At 31.7% G+C, this 21,947-nt stretch overlaps 1 protein-coding gene across 1 annotated transcript; it reads left to right on the top strand.

Annotated features, from left to right (window-relative positions):
* Positions 1-8,152: 8,152 nt before the first annotated feature.
* On the top strand, positions 8,153-10,228 carry LOC142517683 (gibberellin 20 oxidase 1-like). The gene is made up of 3 exons (XM_075620066.1): positions 8,153-9,060; positions 9,282-9,603; positions 9,747-10,228. Exons 1-3 carry the CDS (start codon positions 8,519-8,521, stop codon positions 10,038-10,040), a joined length of 1,158 nt encoding a protein of 385 aa, XP_075476181.1. The 5' UTR covers positions 8,153-8,518; the 3' UTR covers positions 10,041-10,228.
* Positions 10,229-21,947: the final 11,719 nt, after the last annotated feature.

The raw sequence follows: 21,947 nt of genomic DNA, 5'->3' as shown, positions 1-21,947 counted from the left end.
TGGGCTTTCTCTTAAACCTAGGCCTGACGACGAACTCACTCGACTCATATCGGTCCAAGTCTGTCTCTAGTAAAGCGTGCAGCGATGTGAATTAAGCACAGGTTACCGCGCCTTAACGGCTCAAGTTGAGGCACGTGTTGAACATATTTAAATTAATTGTCGACATTGTTAACTTAGGTGAAACGCGTGCAAGATATTGTAATATTATTCGAAAGATATTTTTGCTTGAGCTCGACCTAATCCGACCGCTTTTGATAGCATAAAAAAGGGAAAAAAGACAGTGTGTGTGTGTGTGTGTGTGTGGCTAACTCACATAACGATAATCGGAATTTTTTGGTACTTAGATCAAATCTTGTGCATGCCATTCGTTCGAGCCCAAGACCTACGACTTTAATTAAGTCTGTAAGTTCTCAAATAATATATAAAAAATTTTTATCGGGATTTTATAGAAAAAATTATCTTTTAAAAAAATTTATTTTTTGCTTTTGCGATGTGAGACTGGGATCTTATTTAATTGGGATTTATTCATCGTGTGTGCTCGTTTGCCCCACCTTTGATCTGCAAGAGGATGGTACCGTTCCATCACCATGTTAGTTGTTTGCACCTGTGGACCTCTTCCTTGTTTGTCTCTGAACACTATTTCGGATCTTATTTAAATTTCGGATAATTGCTATTTTGATTTTGTATGTTTATTCTTCTTTAATGAAAGTCTATATTTTATGTCTATTTTGATCTTGTATGTTTGTCGATTTTGGTTAACTATATGTTCAAATCTCATTTTTAGTTCGTTATATTTAAAAACCGTGACAATAATCAAAACAATTCGCAAAATGTCACTGGAACTATAACAACAGCCTCTGTGATGTCCTCAGCAACCATGAAAGGCGAACTATGACAATAACGCAAAAACTAAAATTGTCAAAACGTGAAAGGCAAAAACTTGTGTAAGACGATCTCACGGGTCGTATTTTGTAAGACATATCTCTTATTTGGGTCATCCATGAAAAAATATTATTTTTTTATGCTAAGAGTGTTACTTTTTCTTGTGAATATCGATAGGGTTGACCCGTCTCACAGATAAAAATTTGTGAGATCGTCTCACAAGAGACCTACTGAACATGAAATATATAATATTGAAACTCACTCTGGGAGCTATACAAGGTTTTTTTTTCCCTTTTAGACCGCAGAAGTGTGTACATATTTATTTACTTTTTTTTGGGTCAAAAAATTGTGTGAGACGGTCTCACAGATTGTATTTTGTGAGACGGATCTCTTATTTGGGCCATCCATGAAAAAATATTACTTTTTATGCTAAGAGTATTACTTTTTATTGTGAATATCAGTAGAGTTGACCCGTTTCACGGATAAAGATTCGTGATACCGTCTCACAAGATATCTACTATTTTTTTTGGAGTTAAAAACGGAGTTTGCATTATTGCATAACACTTTATTTTTCACCTTCTCAACCTTGTCCGGAATAGTGTCAAAAAAACAAAGAGAAAATAGTACTATTTTCTTAATTTGAGGTATCATTATCTCTGTGTTTCTAATACAACAAGTCCTTTCAAAGACAATATAAAAATAGGTAAAGAATCAGACTCACAAAAATAGTGAAAAATGTATGCAAAGCAGCAACACATTAAGTAAATTGTAGCATGAATAATCATATTCCTCAATAATTTTGCCTGTTTGTATGGGTATTATCGAACCAAACAGTTTATACCGATCAAAATTCTATTTGAACTTGATTTTAACCGAGTTCGAGTCGAGTAAGTCATATACCATACGGGTCCGTACTTCAAGCTTGAGTCCGGGTTAAGTTTTTTCATTAATCGAATTAGGTTTTTTTTTAAAAAAAATATGTATTTATGCATAATGTGTGAGAAGAAAAGAAAGATTGAGATTAAAAAGCCTACCAACCTAAAAGGAATAATATTTATGTAAAGATAAAGTGCATTTTTTCTTATCAAATTATATAAATTTTTTTGGAAGGAAGATCTCGAAGTGGTGGTCTAATCGAATTGATATGTGTTGTGATCATATTAGACCATATTCAATGGGAACCCGTTGAATATTTTTTGTTGTAAAGATTTCAATTTTGATTGATTGGGTAAAAACTTGGCTAAGTTCTATGAATATTATAGATATTTTATATAAATTTGTTCATGCATTATTTTATCGGGTTGCGTATAAATGACTACTTGATATCATGCATTTATTGGGTGTACAACTGATATTAAATCTTACACTCATTATTATTTATATAAAAACTCACTTAATCCTTTCATAAAATAATTTTGTGATTCAATTTATAAAAAATATTTTTTTAATGTTAAAGTAGTATTTTTCATTATAAATGTTGATCAAATCAACTCGTTTTACGAATAAAAAAATCGTGCAATTGACTTACAAAAACCTACTCATTTATTTATTATATGAGAAGATAATTATAAGATTATTGATTTAATAGTTACACCCCACACACACACATTCATATGCTAAAAATTTAATATAAAATTATTTTCAAAGAAATGTAATATAAAGCACAACAAAAAACGATGTTGTTGAGTTTAACAATTGTCTTTGCTCAGAAAACAATCTTTAAAATATTGAAATTGTATAGTTATCATTAGATATAGTTTTGGTCGATCGACAAATTATCGGTCCTACAACTGATATCAAAACCAACATGACATATTCAATTTTCGTGCACTGAATTGTTGAATGTGCAATAATTGTCTCAACTAGGATAACAATCAAACTATGACCATTAGACTATTTATATAGTTTATAAAATTGAAATTGAACAATTATAAATAAGTATATTTTTTTTATAAAATAACAAACGTATATCTCTTAAAATTATATAAAAAAAAAAGTAGCACAAAACATCTTTTTAAACTTATAAATTAACTCATATTGTGTCACGCCCCGAGACCGGGATTATTCGACATCGACGTTGTTCAACGATCACATAATCATCAAACAACAAGTCTCGTAGTATGATATAAATCAAAACAAGTCTATTAAAAATCATTGTCTTTACAACTTAATAAAAATATGCGGAAGCGTTTTTTTACAAATTAAAATAAATTAAAACGTAAAACTTAATTAAACTTTTTCAGTACTTCATCATTATCATCCGCAAAATTGGTCTTGTTCTTCCTCATCTAATTGATCCTCTGACTTATCTGGGAGGGTAGATTAAGGCGGTGAGTATTTTGAAAATACTCAACAAGTGCGGGCCGTTCGAGACATATGGCAATATATACATATACTTGAATTCAAATTTTACATAGCATATCATAACTTGAACCATAACGAATATTCATACTTCATAATCATAACATATCATACTCGTATAACATACTCGTTTAGCACTGAAAGTCATCTCATTTCCATGGTTTCTCGATATCGGTTTCCTATATATTAATCCTCTAAGGTGTGAAGTCATGTCCAATATGTTAATCCTCTATGGAGTGAGACCATACAACGGTTACTATCCCACAGTATAAGAGTCATAGTTCAGAAATCTTTTCCCATATCCAATCGAATCCTAACAGTGCTTTGAACATATAATTTGACAAATATTGAAGAAAATATATCATGAACAAGGAATTATGCTCGGACGAACTTTCAAAAACTGAAAGGAGATTCGTATACAAATTATAATTTTTTTTAAACGCATTCCCAATTCAAAGAATAAGTGAGACAAACAAAAATTCACTTACGAAATAATATATACATAACAAAAGCCCATTTACGATGTGCAAATTATAATATAACAAAAACCAACTTACGAAGGACAACTATGCAAATTATAATATAGCAAAAACTCATTTATCTTAGATCTTGCTTGAAGAAAAAATTGAAGGAACAAGCTGAAATTTGTCTCCCAAAAATCAGCCAATTTTCCGGCACGTTTGCGACTTAATGAACCGTTGGATCGAGCTCTAACTTGTACATCACGTTTTAAAGTAAGTTATTTAAAATATGAAGGGTATAGATTGTGTTTGGACTTTTTTTGCACCATATTATGGACAAGAAATCGTAGATATATTGTTCCGACGTAGAATTTGAGCAGTATTTTTGAAACGACTATATCGTAAAAACTAACTGTTGGATTTTACTGAATTGTGGATATGTTTTTCAAAACATAGGAAAGTATATTTTGAACGTTGGAGATTAGATTCTGAAGCCTAAAGTGATGGGACAAAATTCCAGTCTCAAAATTCTTATCTCCAAAAAAAAATCGGGGTTTCACATATTGTATATCAGCCCCATATCCACTGTATTAATTCATCAATCATGTCCACCCAATATTCGGAGAGTACTCAACATAATAAATATGTGGAGCCCTTTTCAAAACCGTGGAGTTTCACATTCATATGGTGTAAGTAGAATGATTTTCAAGGTTTCTTGTCTATTTTTAGAACACTAGATATTCATATCTATACAAATATAGCATACTAAATTGAGATTTTATAATATATTGATGATCAAAATCGCATAAAATCAAACATAAAAAATAAAATTGTAGTGTTCCATATCTTTTATTTATTTTAAGACCAACTGCACGAATGAGTCTCTGAGATTTTTTCCCGATACAATGATACAAGAAAATGTATCAAGATCAAAATTTCTCTAAACTGGTTTCTAGTCGATTCAGTCGCATAAAATAAAGATCAAGATCACTCGATACTGAGACTAACATTGTGATGTGAATGTCACGTTTAATTGGTAAGGCATGAAAATGTTCATTCATACAGATAAGTGATCATTTGGTAATGTACTGAACAATTCTCCCTCGAAATTTCTAAGTGGTTATTACTTATCGAGTGAAAAAGTCCGCGGTTATGTTGTATATATCTTTTGACCTGAGACAATGCGGAGGTTCTATGTACTAACATACACTTTGATAAGTTTACCGATTCCATTGAGGGTCATCAAGCGGTGAGGTTAGGTGCAATTTCAAAATACGTAGGAGTCATTGTATTGTAATTGGGGATTCATCGCTCATCTACGGGTGAAAATATCATATGTAGTCTGATAAGTTAATAGTGTAGTAAAAGATCTGTTCAAATTAAGACATGTGCATTTTGGAATTAGGTTTCATCAGTTGCACATACCATGTCACTATTATTACTCAAAGATACATCACATTGTTATTGAATTCATTTGCAACTCTCGGTATACTATTGATTTCAGATTCGACCGGGATATACAGTTGAAGAGAGCAAATTATACACTAACCATAACTTAAGGTTCTTGCAGACACTATCAGTGACACCTAAGGGAACATGAGATGATGCTACTATACGTTCCTTATCATGATCCGATGGATATAACCAAACTTCATTTCTGACATTCTTGATTAAGGGGTTGATGAAAAGACTGAGGCTAATTAAGATAAATATGAACAAATGTTGCTCTGAATCACATGAAGTTATGAAGTCACGACTGACTATATCCTTGAACCATTAGGGATCAGACAATTATTATATTCTGTGTTCCAATTGAGATAATCAAATTCATGAAGTTAAATTTGACAAATGCAGTTTGATGGATATCCTCATATTTCTTATAAAAGAATTTATGAATTGATTCCATGTAATGAAAGCTGTAGAATTTAGCTTAACTGTTAGTTAAGTGAGAAAAGTGGATCTGGCTGTTTTAATGAAGGAGTTCACAAACCTAGTAGATGCTAAAATGGATTAGTGAATTTTTTTTATTTTTCATTATGTGAACGAGATTTGTACCTTGGATACATCAACTCTGGCTGATTATCGATCGTGATTAAAATGAGCTAGTTCTCAATTTTTTATTTCATAAATTTAGAAGATATTAATTAAATAACAAATTAGTAGTAGTGACTATTAAGCGCAAAATTCTTATGTAACAATTCTAGAAGAGTTTAGAGAATATATATGTATATATGTGTGTGTGTGTGTAAACAATAGTTGGAAAAACACAACAATTGTTACACAACAATTTTTCTCTCTCCCTCTCTCCTCTTACAAAGACTGAAACCCCTTCTCCCATACCGCTGCCGCCACACCGCCACCGGAATTTTAAAATTTTGACGATCAACGCTCGACACAAGTTTCGTTTAGATCAATGCTAAGAATTTAGTTTCTAATCATGCACTTAATTCAGTAGATTGAATAAGGTGGTTGATTCCAATAGATGGTTCATATGTATTTACAAGAAGGAATAATTCTGTTAATTTTGAATTTGTTTGTTGTCCAGCGTTCTTAAATACAGAAGCAAACCAAATTTGCTGGTTTAAAGCATACTACCTAACAATAATGAAGGAATCATATTTAATGAAATTCATTTATATTTTGTGTTCTTCGTTTTGTTTGTGGGGTAATGCTAAGAGTTCCACTAAATGGTTCCAAATTAACTATATTTAAATCAAGGAATATTATGCACCAACTAAAATACAATATTATAGTTAATTACTGTTCAATTAGAAATTTATGATTCAAGTGTTGTCTATTTGTATTTTGATCCTTCATGCTGTCAAAATTAAATTTTAATCTCGTCTCTTCTATTTTTTTGCAATTTAATTTTCTTTGATCGGAGTGTTGATATGCAACCGCAAACGTGACCGTCGCTTCGACGTGAGGTCAATATCACTTCACGTTGGAAAAAATAACTAAAATACTAAAAAAAAAAAACAATGCAACATGCTAGGACTAAAATTTAACATATTAAATAACCAAAATTGAAAAAAAAAAACAAAAACAAATATTGGACCAAAAATTTAATTTTCCCAAAATAAATTGCAAATTTTGAAGCAAAATTTGCAATTCAAGATTAGATTGGTTTGTGTGTGTGTGTATATATATATATATATATTGTGGCATGCGATATTTGGAGGACAGTATAGAAGTTGGGGTTTAAATTTATAACATTATCCACGACAAGATTGATGGAAACATTGTTCAATCCTCCTTTGTGTTTTGGCAACATACATGCTCCAACGGTACAACCTTGTAGCATTGTGGGGAAACAAACATGGGAAGTTGAAAATACCATCCATCATTCGGAACACAAAATATCTCCAAATACCCTACTACCTACCTAGCTAGTCAAAGTCAACCATCTTCATAACATATGAAATTTATATCTATTGTAATTAAATAATTCTTTATGGATCTCGTGTGGCTTACCTATTACACTTGATATTTTACGTTTTTCATGAATGACTTGAAGTTCATCATGTCGATACTCGTGACTTTGAAAGCTAAAAATTGATCGTCGAAATAATATGTGATAATATAACATGTGTCGACGTTAGATCCAAATACATGTATACATTTTTTTATAATATATGTATCACGCGCGTATGCTAAGGTTGTATTCAAATGAACGAATTAGAATTTCGAGATTTTAAATCTATTAATTAATTTGACAAAATCTCTTTACTATGAATTTCAGATTTTAACTATTTATTTTTTGAATTATTACAGTGAATCTTAAATTCACTCAATACAGAGTCATTTCGAATCATCCCTTCAAATACCCTATCAAATTTTATCCAAACTCACTAATCTTATCCATTATTTTTTTTGACTCTATTAAAATTTGTGGAGATTTTTCTAGGCATAATCTTGTTATAATCTAATCTTCATTACATAATCTCATCACTAATCTCTCCTCATATGCATAATCTCATTATAATTTTATTTTTGATTCCTCAAATTCATAATTTTATTTTTTTTTGATTGATTACAATCCCAGATTTTAATTGACTATAGTAAATAAGTATGTCTATAAATACTGACATTTGAGGGGTCCTTTAGCACATATCTTCAAAGAAAAATTCAATCATATATTGAGAGTGTTTAGAAGGCTTACAAGCTAATTAAAAGTTAGAAAGATTTAATATCAAAATATCATCCCGAGCTTGCTCGAATATCGATGGCCGGGGGTAATGTTTATCTTCGTCAATTGTCTTTCATTCAAGTTAAGAACATGATTTTTCGATACTCTCACAAAAAAATTTATTATTTAGATCAATTTTATGAATGATCAGCTAAAATACATTTTTCAAATATTTTGATAATGTCTATTAAAAAAATTAATTATTCCTATAGTGTCCCTTGCAATATAAGGTTAGTTAATTAATCATTCCTCCCTACCAAAGGAAACGCCAAAAGCCATCAAGGAATGATCATCTTCCAAAATTTTACAAAATAGTTAATGCACGATGGACCAAATCGTAATTTTCTGAAAATCTGGGGTCTCTTTTTGGAATAAAAATCTCACCAAGCCCTTCCTTGCAAGTATCCAACTTTTGTTGTATATGTTGGGGACACGACGAGGGAGACTATAAAGATTCCAAGATTTGCTCACCTACGAGCGGCCTTGGCTTTTCCTTTATCACAACTCTTAAATTTTCTTTCATTCCCTCTCTTGTTCTCGTCTTCATTCTCTGTGATTCCGTTTCTTTATATATTATCGTTAAATAACGGTTCCGGTTCTTCAAGGTACTCGCGAAACTTATGCAATGACGATAGAGTGCGTGATCGAGAATAAGCTTGCCCACAAACACGGAGACGAGCAAGGGAAGTCACTCATTTTCGATGCATCATTGCTCCAACAACAATCCAACATACCGTCGCAATTCGTGTGGCCCGATCATGAGAAGCCTAGCGCGAATCCCCAGGAGCTCAATATTCCCCTCATCGACCTCGGAGGCTTCCTCTCCGGTGACCCTATCGCCACTACCAAAGCATCCGAGATCGTGGGAGAAGCGTGCCGAAAGCACGGTTTCTTCCTAGTGACGAATCATGGAGTTAACCCTAAACTCATATCGGATGCTCACCGTTACATGGATTGTTTCTTCGAGAAACCGCTTCATGAGAAGCAAAGGGCTCAAAGGAAACTTGGCGAGCATTGTGGTTATGCTAGTAGCTTCACGGGAAGATTTTCGTCGAAGCTACCATGGAAAGAAACACTCTCGTTTCACTACTCCGCGGACAAGGAGTCATCGCAGGTTGTGGAAGACTACTTTCAAGAGACATTGGGCGACGATTTCTTACACTTGGGGTGAGTTAGAATGTTGCCTTTTTTAAGTTCTTGAATTTTCTTTTAAGACAGGAAATGATTGATATATGTCACCAGCGTCGACTAATAATTATTGTCTCACAATAATTAGTAAGACCATTCAATATATGCTCCCACTTTTTCGTTCACGTGCCCAACACTTTTTAAAGTTTATTTTTCTATCAAAATTCTCAATCATTAAAGTGTTGAACATATAATTTCAGGAAAGTATACCAAGACTATTGTAATGCCATGAGCACACTTTCTCTAGGGATTGTGGAACTCTTGGGGATGAGCCTCGGAGTGAGCCAGAGCCATTTCAAAGAATTCTTCGAAGAAAATGAATCTATAATGAGATTAAACTACTACCCTCCGTGCCAAAAACCAGATCAGACCCTTGGCACGGGACCTCATTGCGACCCCACGTCGCTAACCATTCTTCACCAAGACAAAGTCAGTGGACTCCAAGTGTTCGTCGACGAAGAATGGCTATCGATCACTCCGAACTTCGATGCTTTCGTCGTCAACATAGGTGACACTTTCATGGTAATCAAGATTGATTTCTAGAATTTCATTTGACTCATCTTTTGATCAGCTTGCTCTAATGTACTCGCTACAATATATGACCACCCGAATATAAGTTAAACGGATCATTTTCCTAAAAAGAATTGTGGGTTTTTTCGGGACAGGCACTTACAAATGGGAGATACAAAAGTTGCTTGCACAGGGCAGTGGTGAACAGCAAATGTACTAGGAAATCTCTAGCTTTTTTCCTCTGTCCTAAGAAGGATAAGGTGGTGTGCCCACCACCTGAATTGGTGGACTCCAATTATCCTAGAATATATCCAGATTTCAGATGGCCAAACCTCCTCGAGTTTACGCAGAAACACTACAGAGCCGACATGAACACGCTTAACAATTTTTCCGTTTGGATCCGACAACAAGAACAACGCAAAAAAGAAAAAAAGACGATCCGGACCTGATATATTAATTCTTGAACCCTAGCAAGTTAGGGTTTATTAATATATCAGAAGTTAAAGTTTGATTTTCAATTAGGGATCGCTAGTTTTGTTTGATCTACAGGCATGAAATAATGTTTAAAAAAATATATGTATATAATCTATGTTTTGTGGGGTGTAGGGTACGTAAACGGATGCAAATAGTTGAAGAAGTGGGATATGTTGTTAAATTTGTAGATAATGGAATAACATAAATATGATTCGAGGGCAATTTTGCAATTTCAAATTTTATCTTTTTATAGTATGATTATTTAAATATGTTAAATGCATCTTAAATCGTGAGATCATCGATTAAACACCACGTATACCATTAGATATCTAATTATCGATAATGATTCTAAATTTTGAAATTGGGGAAAAGGAAAATTGAAGAATTAATTTTTTTTTAAATATAAATACTCCCTAATTTTGACATTTGAAAAAGCCATGAGAAAAAAACATGGTCCACAAAATGAATCACGAGTAATAATAATTTGAGCTAGAATCCATTACGAATGGAGAGAGCTGTCAATAAAATGGATTTTATATAGTGCAGGTGTTGTTTAATTTATTTTACTACGTGTCATGAAACTATATAATACAATAAAAATAAAATAAATCGTGAGTAAATTACAATATTATCATTAATATTCATGTTTTCTATATATATATATATTTGAATTTTTGGAAGTTTGGCGACATAAAATACAAAAGCGACTCTTCCGACATTGTCCTTTGTGTGCTGCAAAATTCTTCCTACGATATTAAGCACACGTTACTACAAAATAAAATTTTTGGAAACGTCGCCTCCACGCTCCTGTCGCTTTTCTTGGCTTTTAGTTCAAAATTAAATTCCGTGAGAAATTTTTTTAAAAATTGTTATCTTGTAAATATATATACGTGCATATAATATATATACACACATGACTAGTCTCGTAACTTATAAAATATAAATTTTAAAAATTATGGATTTCAATTATGAAATAAAAGTAACAATAAATCATTAGTTCTAAAATTATATTTTCAAAAATATCATTATTGGATGAGTCCATGTGGCTGATTCATAAATACACTATAGCGTCACTCAGACTAATTCGAACTGAATTCGAGCACGAAAGCTGGCTCTCTTTCGCGTGGTTTGCAAGAGGGCCACATCTATCTCAAATTTCTCAATTGTTTGAGCATACTTTGCAAACCGGCAGCATCGTAAAACTTTGTCTGAGCGCCATTTGTTTGGTTTCTGCCTTTTTTTCTAATACTATAAGACACTGCTTAGGATTCTGTCAGAGATCCCACCTATCCTCACACTTGTTTTATTCGGAAAACTAAGTTAATTACTGAACGAAAAGTTATTTAAATTATATATGGCGATAAAAATTTGAAAAATTTAGTCAATGATAGACTGACTCGAGACCATAAACCTCTAAAATGATTGTGGCAGCAAAGCCATATTCCTGTGGATCTTGAACAGCATCCAAAGAATTTGTTTGATTCTATATTTTAATATACTTTCTAAGATCAAATTAATATTTAACGAAGTTAAATGATTAATATGACCCACAACTACATCAAAAGTATAATATAAATAAATAGGAATGCATTAGATTAAAAAAGGTCAAAACGAGCTAGTTTCGTCCGATCGGTCTATTCTGTCATATAAAATAAATAAGTTGGATTGATTATTTTTCGCAAAATAACATGTTGGTTCACCCCGCTAAACCGTTCTGACCGTATTAGCATGTACACACACACATACACACACACACACACACACACACACATATATATATATATATATATAGCACATCAACAATTTAACACTATTCTAAAACATGAGCTAAATATTTATATTACATAATTTAATAATTGTTGTGAAAAAGTAAAAATTTATGGTAAAAAGTAAAAATCTCAAACTCTCAAAATTTACCAAACTACACACTTTATAATATTTTTCTCTCTACTCAATTGTGATTTTCTTCACAAATGAGATATCTATTTATAGGAAATCTTTACAAATAATCCAAAAATAAAATACATCATTACCTACATCATCACACACTAATTTTCAATATTTACAACTCTTATTTTCAACATTCAAGTCAATACACACATTTTAAATATTATTTTTCAACACTCCCCCTTGTGATGATGATCATAATGATTGTCTTCATTACGTGTTTTTATACTGCCTCGTTAAAAACCTTACTAGGAAAAACCCATTGGGATAAAAACCATATCAAGGGAAAAAGAGTGCAGTCACGTAAACTCCCCCTCATGTTGACACGAACAATTCTTCACAAATTTCGTAGATTTCGCATCCCAATATTATATATATGCTTTCTGAATATTGACGTAGGAAGTGCCTTTGTGAAGAGATCTGATGAGTTTTCACTTGATTGAATGTGACGAACATCAATACATTTATTCTTCTCAAGCTCCTTGGTGAATGCGAAGAACTTAGGAGGAATATGTTTAGTTCTGTCGCTTTTTATGTATCCTTCTTTCATTTGAGCAACACATGCAGCATTATCTTCATATAGTATCACAGGCTTCTCGTCGAATGATAATCCGCATGAGATTTGGATATGTTGGGTCATTGATTTTAACAACACACATTCACGACTTGCTTCATGTAGTGCAATAATCTCGGCATGATTTGATGAAGTTGTTACGAGCGTTTGTTTCTGTGAACGCCAAGAAATTGCAGTGCCTCCACGAGTAAATACATATCCAGTTTGGGAACGTGCCTTGTGTGGATCAGATAAGTATCCAGCATCGGCATAACCAATTATACTTGGATTAGCATCTTTTAAATACAAAAGTCTCAAGTCTGTCGTTCCTCGTAGATAACGGAATATATGTTTAATTCCGTTCCAGTGTCTCTTTGTTGGACATGTGCTAAATCTTGCCAACAAATTTACGGCAAAAGATATATCGGGCCTCGTACAATTTGTAAGATACATAAGAGCACCGATAGCACTTAGATATGGTACTTCTGGACCAAGAATATCTTCATCATCTTCACATGGACGGAATGGATCCTTTTCTATGTTTAATGATCTAACAAGCATTGGAGTACTTAAAGGATTTGATTTATCCATATTAAAACGTTTAAGGATCTTTTCTGTATAATTTGTCTGGTGAACAAACATTTCACATTCTTTTTGTTCAATTTGTAAACACAGACAGTACTTGGTTTTTCCAAGATCCTTCATTTCAACTTCTTCCTTCAAGTATGACACAACTTCTTGAATTTCCTTATTCGTTCCAATGATGTTTAAATCGTCAACATATACAGCAATAATTACGCATCCGGATGTTGTTTTCTTAATGAAAACACAAGGGCATATTGAATTATTTACATACCCCTTTTTCATCAAGTGATCACTTAGTCGATTATACCACATTCGACCGGATTGTTTTAACCCATATAATGATCTTTGTAATTTCACAGAATAACATTCTCTGGGTTTTGAACTTTGTGCTTCAGGCATCTTAAATCCTTCAGGGATTTTCATATATATATTACTATCAAGTGATCCATATAAGTAAGCTGTAACAACATCCATAAGACGCATTTCGAGAGAATATGTTTCTTCATAATCAATTCCAGGCCTTTGAGAAAAATCTTGTGCAACAGGTCGAGCTTTATATCTTACTATTTCATTTTTCTCATTTCGCTTTCGAATAAAAACCCATTTGTATCCAACAGGTTTTACACCTTCAGGTGTAAGGACTATAGGTCCAAAAACATTACGTTTATTTAGCATTCACCAAAAGATTTTGGTTCATGATCTCCATTATCATTTATGATGTCGATTGCCACATTATAAGAAAATATGTCATCAATTTCTTCTATATCTTTTCGGTTCCATATTTTTCCAGTATTAAATAATTGATAGAGATTTCATGATTCTCGTCAATTTGTGGTTCTGACAGAACATTTTCATCATCATGTGTTTCTTCAGGAACACCATTCTCTATCTTGTGATCATCATGTGTTTCTTCAGGAACATCATTATTTATTTTGTGATCATCGTGTTTCTCTATGAATTTTATTTTTCGAGGATTTTTATCCTTGGAACCGACTGGCCTTCCACGCTTCAGGCGTTTAATGACATCATGAGTATCTTCAATTTGTTTCTTCGGAATTTCAATTCGAGCAGGGGCATTTGCAGCATGTATATATGATTTAGTTACCCCTTTTGTGTCTGCAAATGCATCTGGTATTTGATTTTCTATTCTTTGCAAGTGCACAATTTGCTGTACATCTTTTTCACATTGTTTTGTTCTTGGATCCAGATGTAACAATGATGATACATACCATGTAATTTCTTTTTCGGTATGTTTCTGTTCTCCCCCTAACATTGGGAAGATTTCCTCATTAAAATGACAATCAGCAAAACGTGTTGTGAACACGTCGCCTGTCTGAGGTTCAAGATATCGAATGATTGATGGACTATCATAACCGATATAAATTCCAACCTTTCTTTGAGGTCCCATTTTCTTTCGTTGCGGTGGTGCAATAGGCACATACACCATACATCCAAAAATTCTCAGATGAGAAATGTCTGGTTCTTTACAAAATGCAAGCTGCAATGGGGAGTATTTATGATATGCACTTGGTCTGATGCGAATTAATGAAGCAGCGTATAAAATTGCATGTCCCCATATAGAAATAGGGAGCTTTGTTTTCATAATCATTGGTCTAGCAATCATTTGCAGACGTTTAATCAATGATTCAGCCAATCCATTCTGTGTATGTACATGAGCAACAGGATGCTCAACAATGATTCCCATAGACATACAATAATCATTGAAAGTTTGGGAAGTAAATTCACCGGCATTATCAAGTCTAATTTTCTTGATTGTATAATCGGGAAATTGATTCCTCAATTTTATTATTTGAGCAAGTAATCTTGCAAATGCAACATTTCGAGTTGACAATAAACATACATGTGACAATCTGCTGGAGGCATCAATCAATACCATAAAATATCTGAATGGTCCACATGGTGGATGGATTGGCCCACAAATATCACCCTGAATACGTTCAAGAAACATTGGTGATTCAGTTTGGATTTTTGCTGGTGATGGTCTTATAATAAGTTTTCCAAGAGAACATGATTTACATTGAAACTTATTATTCTGAAAGATCTTCTGGTCTTTCAGCGGATGACCATGTGTATTTTCTATAATTCTTCGCATCATTGTTGAACAAGGATGTCCTAATCGATCATGCCAATTGGTTAATATTGAAGAATTATCAACTACCATGTTTGATTCAATGGGACTTATACGTGTATAATGCAATCCAGTATGGAGCATTGGTAGTTTTTCAATCACATATTTCTTTCCTGATTTATATGTGATAAGACACATATACTTCTCATTCCCTTCATTCATTGTTTGAGTATCATAACCATGGGAATATATATCATTAAAACTCAACAAATTTCTTTTCGATTGTGGTGAATATAAAGCATCATTGATCAAAAATTTTGTACCATTAGGTAACAAAAATTGTGCTTTACCACATCCTTCAATCAAGTCTACAGGACCTGATATTGTATTCACCGTTGTTTTTGTTGGTTTTAGTTCCAAGAAATATCTTTTATCTCGGAGGATAGTGTGCGTTGTACCACTATCGGGTATGCAAATTTCAGCTTTGCTCATAGCATTTTCCATATTTGAACTTCAAAAAAAATATGCAATGAAATAAAATTACTGGCAATATATATTTAAATATAACACATATCATAGTTATACAATAAAACATTATTATATGAATACATAAAAAATAAATTATTGTACATTTATATTCTACCACTATATTGTTCATTTTCAGAGAAATCATTGAGAAAATCTGCAGCATCAATATTGTTCATTTCTATCCCACCAACATATTGATCATTTCCAGAGAAATCATTCATAAAATCACCAGCATCAAAATGAGTTGAATCACTCAAACGGTCACTGCGTTCAGTGAAGTTGGTCTCTTTTTCTTTCCCCTTTATAGATTCTTTATAGAGCTTGCAAAGGTGCTCGGGGGATTGACAAATACGAGACCAATGTCCTGGAGTGCCGCATCTGAAACAAGAACTTTCAAATCTTTTCGAGTGATTTTCATTAACACTCATGTTCTCATGATGTCTTTTCTGTGGATGGTTTGGGACGCTCTTTTGAGATGAGTTATAAAAATAACTATCTCTATTGTTTTCAAAACCACGGCCACGACCACGACCACGGCCAATTCCACGTCCACGTCCACGACCTCGACCTCGACCTCGACCAAAATTTTGTCTTTGAATTTGATTTTGGTTTCGAGGTTTAAATTCATTTTTACTCACAGCATTTACTTCTGGAAATGCTGTTGATCCAGTGGGTCGGAACTGATGATTTCTCATTAATAGCTCATTGTTCTTTTCCGTCACAAGAAGACAGGCGATGAGTTCAGAATATCTCGCAAATCCACGCACTCTATATTGTTGCTGTAAAGTTATATTTGATGCGTGAAACGTGGAAAATGTTTTTTCAAAGCATTTCTGATTCTGTAATCTCATGTCCACAAAATTTTAGCTGCGAGATTATTCGATACATCGCTGAATTGTAATCACTTACTTTCTTAAAATCTTTGAATCTTAACATATTCCATTCATCACGGGCGGTCGGAAGTATAACTTCCCTTATATGTTCAAATCTTTCTTTCAATCCTTTCCACAGAGCCATGGGATCTTTTTCGATGAGGTATTCACATTTTAAACATTCATCAAGATGTCGCCGCAAAAATATTATAGCTTTTGCTTTTTCTTGTGATGAAGATATACCATTTTCTTTAATGGTCTCGCTTAGACCCAATGACTCAAGATGCATTTCTACATCGAGAGTCCATGGCATATAATTTTTTCCTGTGATGTCGAGCGCAACAAATTCGAGCTTTGTCAAATTTGACATGGTGGTACTAAAAAAAATTACGATGCATTTTATTAGTTAATGAATATTGCAATATAAAGTAATGGATAAACAACAAGTACAAGCATTTGTAAAAATAAAGAAAACACACGAGGAGGATATTCTCCGATAAATAAAAGACTCGTGAGTATGATAACCAAAATAATTAAAAATAACCTTGAGAAAGTCATCTTCTTTTTTCTTCGAAAATTTGATGAAGAATAATTATTAGAGAATAGGAGAAAGTTGGAGTGATTGAAAGAGTTTGTGATATCATATTTATAGGGCAAAAACTAGCCGTTTTGTTACCGTTGGTGTACAAAAAAAATAAATGTATGTATTTGTATAACTTTATGGTAATAATATGATGTATATAATATTAGTCATGTTTAAATAATTATGTATATCATATCACATTATTATAATGATGTGTCAAAAGTTATTTTGTTTAAAAACCTTATAGGCTTTTATACTTGTCGTATCCCTTACCGGGAGTGTGGGATGTCGTCTTAACATCCTCCCAGGATTTATAGCAAGTCTTTGAAAAATTTATTTTTATTATTTCTAATCTTATTATATAATAACATTATATTATATATTAAATATATACACAATAAATAAATAACAGTAAAATAAATATTGTTACTTTTTTCTTCTGTTTGGAGCTTGGAAAAGTATTGAGGACTTTTAGAGCTTCGTGCTGATAACGTGTTGTGAAAAAGTAAAAATTTATGTAAAAAGTAAAAATCTCAAACTTTCAAAATTTACCAAACTAAACACTTTATAATATTTTTCTCTCTACTCAATTGTGATTTTCTTCACAAATGAGAGATCTATTTATATGAAATCTTTACAAATAATCCAAAAATAAAATACATCATTACCTACATCATCACACACTAATTTTCAATATTTACAACTCTTATTTTCAACATTCAAATATTCAATACACACATTTTAAATATTATTTTTCAACAATAATCAAATAATTTGGTAAATTTCGAGTAGCTGCATGTATTGGATTTTGTGCACGAATGGGTCCCTAACACATGAATTTGGTATGACCTGCCCGGATAACTTCTTGTTTTATCCGCTAGGAAAAAAGACAAATAAAATCTTGTATAATTTGGACGATTCTCAGAATCATGAGTTTTCGAATTCCCAAGATGAATTGGTTGATTAATATAATTATACACCAAAAATAATACAATATTATTAGAATATGTATACATAATAAAAAAAATTTAAAAAAACATTAGTTAAAATTCGCTTATATACTTAAGCTACTACATAAAAGAAATAGACAGATAAATAACAAAATAGACATATGTGAAATAAATAAAAAAAATCTTTTTAGTTTACTTTAAAACCGAGGTCGTAGCCAATTAAAAAAACGAAGTCTTTGACCAGCCGTATCCCATAAAAAAGTTAAGTCGTTGACAGACCTAACAAGGCAAAATCGGTTTGAAATTGAACCGATTTTAAAGTAAAAAACGTGGTTTACTTTATAGATTTTGTAAATTAACGAATAAATGATCACATATTACTTTACAAATAACATTAATGGACTAAGTAATTGACCATATATTATTTTACTATTTGCATTAATTGATGAAGTAATTGATATGTACGACTTCATAATTTTTAAATTGTGGCGAAATAGATATGTTCTTTATTTCTTCAAAATTTGAATTTATCGAAATATTTTTATTGTATTACTTCACCTTTTGTGTTTAATATAGAAGTAATAGAGTATGTTTTACTTCAACATAATTTTTATTTAACGAAGTATTTAATTATTATCACTTCACTAATTTAATACATTTTTGCTAGTTCCGATCACAAACTTGACCATATAACATTACCACAACTTCAGTAAATTTGAATAATACATAACACAAACACGAAATCTACAACTGAAATTTATATTTATAAAATCATAATATCCAAAAATGACGAAAATATACGACGAACTAAATATATAAGCTTATTTATTCACATAGATTAAGAAAGTAATTAGAAAAAACAAATTTTGCAAACTAACTTTCTATTTTATCCATATTTATTTATTACAAATATGGTTGAACATCTTTCAAAAAATTTAGAGCGATATTAGCAAAGAAAAACAAGAACAAATGTTACTCGAAGTAGAAAAGAGATCTGAAACAACTGGAAAAAAATGTTGCATATATATTCGAGACAGAGTTAGTATAGTCTATAAAACATTTTAGACTAAGATAGGCAACTCATCATGAACAGTCGCATTTTATTTATGTATTATTAATGTTTCCAACAAACTGATATTTAAATAATATCAAGATTATGGCAAAAATTTGTGTGAGACGATCTCACGTGTCGTATTTTGAGACATGTCTCTTATTTGGTTCATTCATGAAAAAATATTATTTTTTTATGCTATGAGTATTACTTTTTATTGTGAATATCGGTAGGATTGACTCGTCTCACTGATAAATATTTGTGAGACCGTCTCACAAGATATATAATCATGAAGATTATTTATTATATATTAACACGTGCAAATAAATGGCTAGTATCATTGGTAAAGAACAATAATTCTTTTTTTTTTTTTTTTTTTTTGGTTGAAAGGAACAATAATTCTTTCTGAATATAAACAATTACCTCAATCATTTGTCTCCAAATTTCCTCTATTTATTACAAAATGAAGTGAAAAAATTAATGATATTTACCTCAACAATGTGTTAAATAAAATTTTATGTTTTCAGCTCTCAGATAAAAAAACTATCATCATCGAACAAAATTTTTAAATATTTTTAACGAGATGTTTTCTTAAAATTGGGATTTTATTCCTTACATGATTTTACGTATGTATCTCAGATTTAAAAGCACATTATGTATATATAAAAAAAATTCAGTAATATTTTTTGAGAAAATAATTTTTGTTTTATTTTGGGGTTTTGTCCACTGAATGATCTGAAAATTTGGTTTTAATACATTGATTTTGTTTTTCTTTTTTGTTTTAGTTTTTTTTATTATCCAAAATATTGACGTGATATCAGAAAATATTATCCGAAGCGTTGATGTCAAACACACAAAAGCGGTCAATATTTTATTTTGTTTCTTCCAGTCATTTGTCTTTTGTTTTAGCGAACTTCGATTGGTGACAACGATTTTAAGTACGTACGATGTGCAAATAAAAAAATCGTGAAAAAGACAAATGCGATTTTTGTTTACTTCGTTAGGATGAGATACGGACACGTTACGTTAAATCATACATGAAAAGAATGTGGGACTGTATTAAATATATTAGACAGGTCCTCTTCCTCTTCCTCTTCCTCGAATATTTATATTTGTTATAATTATAATTATATTATATTGTCGATCATTTTTAAATAATTATATTGTCGATCATTTTTAAATTTCAAAAAATAGTTGAAAATGACGCGACTTGAAATATACATATTTGGATGAATGGAAATTAAGATAAGCTTGGAATGAATTTTCATGTTTAAATATAGTATTAAATTGATTTGTGTTTAAAATAAAAATAAAAACAAATTTCGATGCTTAATCTTCTTATTTTACTATACATTAATTTTTCCATTCAAATTTATTTTTTTTAATGAAAAGTTACAATTTTCGGTCTGACGTTTCTTTGTCCTTGTACAAATTTGGTCATTTGTATCGTCGAAATTGAGGTTTGATCATATATATTTAAGATTTTGACAAATTTAGTCATTTTTCATATTGGTGAGACACCTCACACATAACCACTACGTCGACGTCAAGTCAATGTATCAAGTCGGAAAAATGACAAAAATTGAGAGAAAAACATATATATTAGACTAAGACTGAAATTTAATAACATATTAGTCCAAAATTGCAAATTGGAAAGTATGCATATCAAAATTGTACAAATTTTCAAATCAATTATCGGATAAAAATTCCTAAATGTGTATGTTCTTTTATAGACGAGTAACTTTATAATTGGTCATCACTTATTACCTAAGATAGTAATTATAAAAACTATAGATATCATTAATAGTCATTATAATTTGAAGTCTAATGAAGCTAGTTTGACAAAGTAATATCTGAGAATTGATGTCTCAATTTTCATTTATAAATACCCCCATTCAAGAACCATTGAAGGTTACAACAGGACATTTGAGAGTTTCTTTTAGTCGAGGAACAAGATTGTTATAATTGAATCTCGAATCCGATATCTCGTGACACTCGAGTTTAAGTGCATCTAATGCTCAGCTATGCCATCAAATGGCAGGACAAAGTTTCCATTTCCTTTTATTTTGTTTTTCAAGTCATTATCTGTTCTAGAGTTCATCCTCGTTATTATTATTTGTTTTAAGATTAATAAAATAGACTGGTTTTCGAAATTGTTCATGCTCCGAAATTTTATTTTTAGATTACTAAGAAAATCATCAATGTTACGTTTGGGAGCGATTGAACTCGTATACAATTTGAAAGATTTAGTCACCATTAATGCAGTCTCCGGATATGCAAGCAGCTCAGTGTCTTTCAAGTGTAAATAAGCTCGGCTCATTAGCATACAGAAAAATAGATCAAGAAAATGAGATAATGTTGAGCCGATGATGACTATACTATATACATTGAAAGTTCAAAGAAAATTCGCAAAATAACTCGCCGCGACGAGTTTCAGATACAAAAAACGAAACGAAAAAGAAGATGTGGCGTGGTACTGACGTCTACCAAATTCACCAAAACCATTCGTGTCTTGCATCTGAAGCTGTCATGTCCGGTCGATGTCGAAGGCATTGCACCATATAGGCTGTGTCCCTTTTGGCTGCTTATTCCTGATGAACCAATTTCGTGCTGTCGATGTATATGTAAAAAGATATAGTACAGCTCTAAGGCGGAGGAAAATCACGATAATTAGTTGTTTCAAGTAGTTAATCCAATAATGTATCAGTCAATGCTCAACAAATA

This window comes from Primulina tabacum, chromosome 1, assembly GCF_025594145.1.
Source record: "Primulina tabacum isolate GXHZ01 chromosome 1, ASM2559414v2, whole genome shotgun sequence".
NCBI classification, from domain to species: domain Eukaryota; kingdom Viridiplantae; phylum Streptophyta; class Magnoliopsida; order Lamiales; family Gesneriaceae; genus Primulina; species Primulina tabacum.
Note: the sequence above shows the minus strand (reverse complement) of the source record. Positions and strands in the feature narration are given on the sequence as shown.